General features: G+C 33.9%; 2 protein-coding genes across 4 annotated transcripts; one reads left to right on the top strand and one right to left on the bottom strand.

Moving 5' to 3' along the window:
• Nucleotides 1–1,191: 1,191 nt before the first annotated feature.
• On the top strand, nt 1,192–4,340 carry LOC142543291 (chloroplastic lipocalin). 2 transcript variants are annotated; one of them, XM_075650469.1, is made up of 5 exons: nt 1,192–1,364; nt 1,953–2,070; nt 2,207–2,443; nt 2,784–3,074; nt 3,929–4,340. In XM_075650469.1, the coding sequence occupies exons 1-5, from the start codon at nt 1,285–1,287 to the stop codon at nt 4,205–4,207; spliced, it is 1,005 nt and encodes a 334-aa protein (XP_075506584.1). In that variant the 5' UTR covers nt 1,192–1,284; the 3' UTR covers nt 4,208–4,340. The 2 variants fall into 2 exon arrangements, with proteins under 2 accessions (XP_075506584.1, XP_075506585.1); XM_075650470.1 differs by having other exon boundaries at nt 1,211–1,358.
• LOC142543290 (putative serine/threonine-protein kinase PBL23) lies at nt 4,290–6,566 on the bottom strand. Of its 2 annotated transcripts, XM_075650468.1 has the most exons (6): nt 6,444–6,566; nt 6,177–6,365; nt 5,674–5,855; nt 5,393–5,582; nt 4,898–5,289; nt 4,290–4,820 (listed from the first exon to the last, which is right to left on the bottom strand). In XM_075650468.1, exons 2-6 carry the CDS (start codon nt 6,301–6,303, stop codon nt 4,572–4,574), a joined length of 1,140 nt encoding a protein of 379 aa, XP_075506583.1. In that variant the 5' UTR covers nt 6,304–6,365; nt 6,444–6,566; the 3' UTR covers nt 4,290–4,571. The 2 variants fall into 2 exon arrangements, with proteins under 2 accessions (XP_075506583.1, XP_075506582.1); XM_075650467.1 differs by having other exon boundaries at nt 6,177–6,555.
• Between the last annotated feature and the right edge of the window lie 1,630 nt (nt 6,567–8,196).

Here is an 8,196-nt window from a genome sequence, read left to right as displayed (position 1 = left end):
AAACTTAGACGACAAATTTGACTATTTTCCGCAATTTAATGTAGCAATGGTGGGATTTTTACATGCTGGAATTGCTTGTAAATGAGTATAGCATGTTGTTATGTTGGGAAGGTTTAATTCCTTGCGAGAATGGAATGGAAACCAATTCACACACTTACTTCATAAGCTAATCTTGAATTTCCAATGTTGGGCCACAGACCACTTGCTCCAATGGCTTATTAAACCTTAATATCAGCTCATCTCTAATTCAAAAGGTTTTTTTTAGTGCACATTTTGCATAGAATTGCGTGACTTTGGCACCAAACATAAAACCCAATAACACACCAATTTTAAACTTAATCCACTCTAAAATGAAAATTTTAAAACAAATATTTTTTTTTGAAACTAATATTTTAATTAATCAATTACGAAATTACATATTTATTAATATATCATATATTATTTTCATAGTTAATGAATTTAACTATTGAAATTTGTATTTCTATTAATTAAATAATTTAATATTTTAACTAAAAGCATATTCTTTAAGTAAAACATTTTTTAAAAATTCTAAAGATTTTTAAAAAATAATAATCTGCGTTATTTATGATTGTAATTTTAGTTATGTCAGTTATCATATTTTTGATTTTATTCCTGTAATTTGTCATGTTTGATTTTTATTGAATAACTTGAATTTTTATTTTGTTTAAGTCTTTTTTTTTTTTTGCCAAAAGCCACTAACACATCGAATATTGTTTATTTAAAATTAATGTTATTCTAGGTAGGTGTAGCGATAATAAACCTATATTATATATACAATAAAATAAATATAAACAAAAACAAAGCGGAGAACTAAAGGAAAATGACATCTAATATTAGAAAATGACATCTAATATTTCAAAATGGGAGGAAAAAGTTGATAGTTTCTCTTTATTTACTTAGATAAAATTTAATGTGTATAATATTTATTTTATTCTCTTTATATGAATATTGTAGAAAAATATCAAAGTCAAATAAGTAGGATTTAATAGATTTGGTGGCTTCAGAAAAAAAATTCAAAACAAAAAAATTTTAAATTAGTCATACGAAGACAAAAATTAATAAGTATAGGATTAAAAATCAAAACTATTAACTTACAAGACTTCATTTCTGCTTGGCCGCCCTTCCCATGTATTTGACAAAAGATATGTATATATATTATATATTATATATATATATATATATAACCGAGAAAATCCCATTTCTTTTCTTGGTATTGAAGGCCTTAAAAATCAACAGCATATCTGATAAAGAAATCATAAAAAAATGGGGTATCAATGTAGTAATCTACTGGCTACTCGATCACGGCCGGTGATGCTTCAAGCCCATTATCCTCCTACGTCCAGGTGCCATTCTCAGTTCATCTTGTTCCCCAACATGTAACCAAATGCTTGAATTCTGATGAGATCTATTGGGTATTTTGTGGTCTGGTAAATTTTACACTTTATTTCCGGAAAATCCTGTAAAATTGTTTTATTTAAGAATCTGCTGTTGGACTGACACATTCTTGAATTTATTGCTATTTTTAGATTGATAGTGGTTTCTTGAATTCTGAAGCCAAGGTTAATATTGTTGTTCCAGTGAAACTTGAATTTCAATTGTATCCCCACTGTATTGGGGAAGATCACTTTCCTAAGTAATAGGCTTCCAAAGAATTTCATTGAAAGGCAATTAGATTAATGGTCCATTGTATATTTCTTGCTGGTAAATCTGAAGTGGGGAAACTCAGCAGTAAGAGAGATGAAGCAACTTGGTTTGGCTAAATTTGAGCCTGCATTCATAGGCGACTAAAAAACTAGAGGTGATTTCGTTTCCATTTCACAAGCTAAGGACCCTTTACGTCATAAATGCTGACACCTTTTGTTTTTGACTACCCTTTTACGAGGAAAATGCCGTGGCTTCCATGAGACTTAATGTGTGCTCTTCTTTTTCAGAGGACTGCCAGGCAAAGAGATACCTGACTGTTGTTTTAAGCACTCAATCAAGTTTGAGGTGAAACAAGTGCTATCCAGTCTTGCAGCATCGATAATTGTCCTATCTCAGACAACTCCGGTTGGTGCTTTGTGTTGTATAATGACGGCATTTATAAAATAAGCTTTTAGATTCATGTTGTAAAACACATTGGTATGTCTTTTATCCATTTGAAACTTATGTGTCTGAATTTGTTTCTTTTATATATGCTGAGCAGGCTATTGCAACAGATGTTTCTCGTAACGGTATATGCCAGCTTGCAAGTGCTGAAGAAAATAAGCTGACTCTTCCTTTAGAGAAAGGGAATGATGAGGGAACTGGAATGCTGCTGATGATGAGAGGCATGTCAGCTAAGAACTTTGACCCAAACAGGTACGCTGGACGATGGTTTGAAGTAGCTTCACTTAAACGTGGATTTGCGGGGCAGGGTCAAGAAGATTGCCACTGCACTCAGGTGAACCAAAAAAAGTTTTTTTTTTTTTTTTTTTAAAAAAGTATCTCAGTTATTGAAATGAATAATTTAAGTTTTATTAATTATTTTTAATAGATAAATAAACAAACTGTGTTGCTGATAGTCAGCTAGTCGAGTCTTTGACATTTTCATATGCTCCAATTATTTCGGATTTAGAATGCATTTTTTCATCATGATTTTTCTAAAATTCCATCGGTACCGTATTTTCGTAATTTGGGAGACAAATACCAAATCCTTTATGCAGTTTTTGCATTGTGGGATTTTTGCCTTTTGAGTCTAAATGTTGTCCTATATGACATTCTTCCATAATATGTAATTGCAGGGTGTGTACACTTTTGATGTGAATATACCAGCTATCCAGGTTGATACCTTCTGTGTTCATGGGGGGCCTAACGGTTACATTACAGGGATAAGGGGAAGGGTCCAATGCCTTTCTGAAGATGATAAGGAGAAAAATGAAACGGACCTAGAAAAGCGAGAGATGATTAAGCAAAAGTGTTACCTTCGGTTTCCCACATTACCGTTTATCCCCAAGGAACCTTATGATGTTATTGCAACTGATTATGATAATTATGCCCTGGTTTCTGGAGCAAAGGACAAGAGTTTTATACAGGTATACCCATAGTTGCTCTGTTTCTTAAAGTTTACAAGTTTGTTTAGAGCGTCTAATGGATCTTTACGAAGCACACTTGAGAGAATTCTGGTGCTCATCTTTCTTTTGGTACTTGGCTTTTGTCATGGATCTCGATGGAGCACACTGGATTGACAATTATTATGATTTACTCTAATTAATCGTTCTTATTTGTGTCGGTCTCTCCCAATCTTCATTGATAAGACAAGAGGAGGCTATCAGAACTCTAAGTTGAGCTAAGATATATTTTATGTGCCACAAGTTTAGCATGTTTTAGATGGAGTTCAAGAGTTTGAATGGGAGAAATTTCAACATTAGATGCGAATTATAAAAGATTATAAAAGAAAGAAAATATGAAGTTAAATATGGTGACAATCAAAATTGAATAATGTTTGCAGTATGAGTTTTATGTTAACAAAAATGTTTATGAAATTGATGAGCAATATACTATGCTATGTGAGGTGAGTTCAGGTTTACAAAATACAACATATTTCGAACAAGTTTGCAGATCGGTTATGCAAAGGTTAATCAAATATTGAAAGATGGTAATGAAAGGTTTGAGATGGTGTGACATAGAAATTGATATTTAAGACAGTCTGGACATCAAACTGTAGAGTTATACAAATAGCAGACTGAGATCAGTAACTTGGCGTAAAGTTATTACATGTGGCTTTTAGTGATTTGTTAACCATTGAAACTTCAGTTGTATGTAGAGTTTAATTGAGATGTAGACTTGTGAAGATTATGAAACTTAATAAGTTTTCTAATATTTGTTAAGTTTCTTGGGAGTTTTATCAAAGGATTTTATTGGTTGGCCCTTCTCAATTTTCAAACAGATATACTCAAGAAAACCCAACCCCGGACCAGAGTTCATAGAGAAGTACAAGTCTGTCTTAGAAACTTTTGCCTACGACTCTAGCAGTATCAAAGATACTCCACAAGATTGTGAGGTGATGTCAAATAGTCAGCTTGCAGCTATGATGTCTATGTCTGGGATGCAACAAGCTCTGAACAACCAATTTCCTGATCTTAAACTCAAAGCCGCTGTCGAGTTCAACCCGTTCACTAGCGTTTTTGATACTCTAAAGAAGCTCGTTGAGCTTTATTTCAAGTAGTGATTTGCATGCAATCAGATGGGGTGTTTTTGTTGAGGTTTTGTGTAATCAGAGGGTTATATCAACAATGATCTGTGATCTGTTTGTCTTTGTATTTATTGCTGTTTCATAATATTGTATTAGTTACAATGCATATTGAATTTTATGCGACTAATTTAATTAAATAATAAAATATTAGTAATATTTGTTTGCTAATAATAAGCGTCTCTATTGGCAGAATGGAAGAATGACTGAAACCTAATTCCCAGGGTTGTATACAGTTTAAATATTTGAATTGTATCTACCACAAATTATAATTTATTGACAAACTAGGAACCTATAGGTTCTTACAATCGGTTCATAGTTGAAGTCACACGTTCGATTATCATGTTTGGCCACCATCATCTTCTTCTTGTTCTTCATCTTCACCGGCCTCACCCGGGCTTTTGCCTCCAGACAGATATTCTAGTGCCGTGACGACGTCGCTGATCAAAGGTCGAATGGAGGCTTCTTCTTGGAGACACATTGCAGCTATAGCAAGAGCTTGATATAGGGCCTTTTCCGGGTAGTTCCCTTCCAGCAATGGATCTGCCATTAAATGGAACTTTTTCTTGTCTTTAAACAATGGCTGTGCCTGCAGATTTTCAAGAAATGTCTCTTGAGATGAGCATTGTAACATGAAATTTAATCCATCGTGCAAAACAAGCGTACCCAAGTTATTAGATTCTGCTCTTCGCTTGGTTTGGAAGTGTCGATGACTCTCCTGCCTGTGATTATTTCCAAAAACACGACACCAAAGCTGTAAACGTCGGACTTCGTTGTCAACTGGCCGGTGGAGGCGTACTCGGGTGCACAATACCCGTAGGTTCCCATCACCCTGGTGGAAACATGGGTGTCTCCACCAATAGGGCCTAACTTTGCTAGGCCGAAATCCGACAGTTTTGGGTTAAAGTTTTCGTCTAAAAGTATGTTCGACGCCTTAAAATCTCGATAGATCACAGGAGGATTTGCTGTTTCATGCAAATATTCAAGCCCTCGTGCTGCCCCTTCGGCAATTTTCATTCTGGTATGCCAATCAAGTGGCTCTTTCTCCGGACTTACGTCTATACAAAACCAGACATCAATTGAAATCTACAGAGATAGGGAGACTGAAAATGTAATGATAGAACTAACAACTTTGTTGCATTTTCTAAAGAACATACTTACTTAGGAGGTGGTCTTCCAAGGAACCATTGTGCATGTACTCGTAAACTAAGATTCTCTGCTTGCCATCAGCGCAATATCCGACTAAATTCACAAGATTGGGATGGTGAAGAAGGCTCAGTATCAAAACCTCCACAAGAAATTCTCTGTTCCCCTGGAAGCCGTTTCTATCGAGTTGCTTCACTGCAACATCCTGAAACAAAGAAAACGTCGAAACTATAGGACTCGATTCAGCATATATATAAACTATAGATGACATACAACGACAAGGGTCACGGGATCACCATGTTCTTGCTTTCGATCCGGCCTTTGTACACCCTTCCGAAACCGCCTTCGCCTAACAAAGTTTCAAGATTGAAGTTCTGAGTAGCAACAGAAAGGTCGTGAAATGTGAAAATTTCAGCAGATATATTTCCCTTCCCAAGCTTTTCTATTTCTTCTGCTATATATCTTCTCCTGCTGGCATCTGTACATTATTTGCATTAAAATCACGCACGGAAATTCTCATGGTTAAAGTTGCACCATATACAACGTAGATATATACAATTGGAGTCACGAACTCGATCAAGATCCCAAAAAAAAAAATAAATAAATAAGTCGTACAATTCTGCATGCTGTTGAATCAGTCTTATAATAATTACAAATTGTTAAATGTGGCGGTAACAAACATCAATCAAATGAGGATGTTTTCTAATTAACCTGGGAAAAACGTAGAATGTAAAGAATAATTGAAAGAATGAATTATATTTGTTGCATAAAAAAAATGATTAAAATACGATGAAATCACCAGATTTAAATGATATATTTGCAAAGGAGGCCACAGAATTCGTCTTCTTGAATTCTTGAATGCTCTTCTTCAAAGATCTTTTCTGGCTCTTCTCTCCCGACAAGCAACACGAGAAACAACTCTTCATTTTTCTGATTTCTTCAATTCCCTTTTGTGTTTCAAATCAACCATTACTTGGGCACCGATCCACTGAAAAGGTCCAAATATTTCTTAATTTTCCAATCATAAAATGTACATAAAATTATAATATCAGAATCTTGAGCGAACTGTAAGGAAATGGATATCTTCTTAGTCTTGAAAAACCAGTGCTTCTCTGGTCTCTCAAGAAACTAAGAAGAAGAATTCCTCGCCCTTTTGTCTTCTCTTTCCTTGGGAAAGACAACATGCATATTTTACGAAATAAATTCGATTCTGTCCATGTTTTTCTTTTTTCCAAAAATAGCATGTGGTGCTGCTTGCAACCTGCCAATAAATCTTGAATCACCAAAAATTTGTTTTTCAAAATACATTACCCTGTTGGAACAAGATAAGATCATAAGAGATTCATGATTTAGGAGGGAACCCCATAATTTCTTTACCAGTGCATATGTAAAAGATTAACTAGTATATATGCTTGATTCAACTTTTCCAGTTTTGATTGAATGCATTCGATGTCACCAAACATAATTAATCATGCCTAGACAAGAATTGTGATGCATTGTTTCTATGCGACATTTAATAAATACTTCCGTCATGTTGAAAACTAGTGATATTCTTTGTAGTAATAATAATATTTCCTGTAGAAGGTAGTAGAGGATGTGAAGGAAAATAGTTATTTTAGCTTTGTAAGTAGTTATGTTTTTTGTTTTAGTCCTTTAACCTTGTCAAATTTGAGTTTTAATAATGTAATTTTACTTTTTATCGATTTATGCCATTATTTCACCGGAGTACTGACGTGGTATCATACACGTCGGTATTTTCCAACATCACATTATCGTTCCAACAAAATATGATAAAAAATCAGTAAAAAACAAAGTTACAAGATTAAGACCAACTTTAGCTAGTTAAGAGCACATAAACAGAGGCGTAGCCATAGTATGGGCTGGCTGGCAGAGCTCAAGCTCAACAAAGATCAATTTTTTTTATATTGACATGGTGTAGTCCAATTATTTTCTTAAGCTCATCCATTACAAAAATAAAATGATAAGAAAAAAAAAGAGCAAGTACAAAAACGATAGAAAAAAATCTCATCTCTCACAGCTTCATGAGCGCCTGGAAATTGAAATTCCCATCTCAATAGAGCTTCTCACTCTCTGTGAAGCCTTGAATCCCAGTGATGGCTTCAAATCATTATCTGAAAGTGCTATTTATTCTTTGATTGATAAATTTTATCCCAATGATTTTTCCAAAGATGACATAAAACATTTGAAGACTCAATTGGATCATTACAAGCTTGAAGTATTTGAGGATCCGAGTTTTAAAGATGTTGATTCTCTTCCTAATTTATGCCGACTACTAGTTTAAACAAAGAAGTCGAGGATTTATTTCATTATTGATAGACTGATTCGTTTGGTCTTGACTATTTCAGTTTTCACTGCTACAACTGAGCGGGCATTTTCAGGGATGAAACTTCTTAAGACACCACTTCGCAACAAAATAGAGCAAGAATATTTAAACAATGCAATGGTTTTTTATATTGAGAGAGAGATTGCTCATGACATTGATATACATTACATAATTGATAGATTTGATCTTTTGAAAAATCGAAGGTTGTGACTAAAGTAGTGTTTATTTAAGTTACCCTCTTTCGCTTAAGTTTTTTTTTTTAATTATGCATACTCTTTCATATGATTAATGTTTGAACTTTTGGAAAATATTTATCCAGATTTGATGATTATATTGTGAAAATCGTGGATTGCACTTAAATCTTTATGTCATATGGAAAATGTTGTATTGATTTCTAGAATAATTTTTTTTATTTTCTAGCCCCCCATAATTTGAAATTCTGGCTACGTCCCTACACATAAATAGAAAATATAAC

Source organism: Primulina tabacum, chromosome 4, assembly GCF_025594145.1.
Source record: "Primulina tabacum isolate GXHZ01 chromosome 4, ASM2559414v2, whole genome shotgun sequence".
Taxonomy (NCBI): domain Eukaryota; kingdom Viridiplantae; phylum Streptophyta; class Magnoliopsida; order Lamiales; family Gesneriaceae; genus Primulina; species Primulina tabacum.
This window is presented reverse-complemented; position numbering and strand designations above follow the sequence as displayed.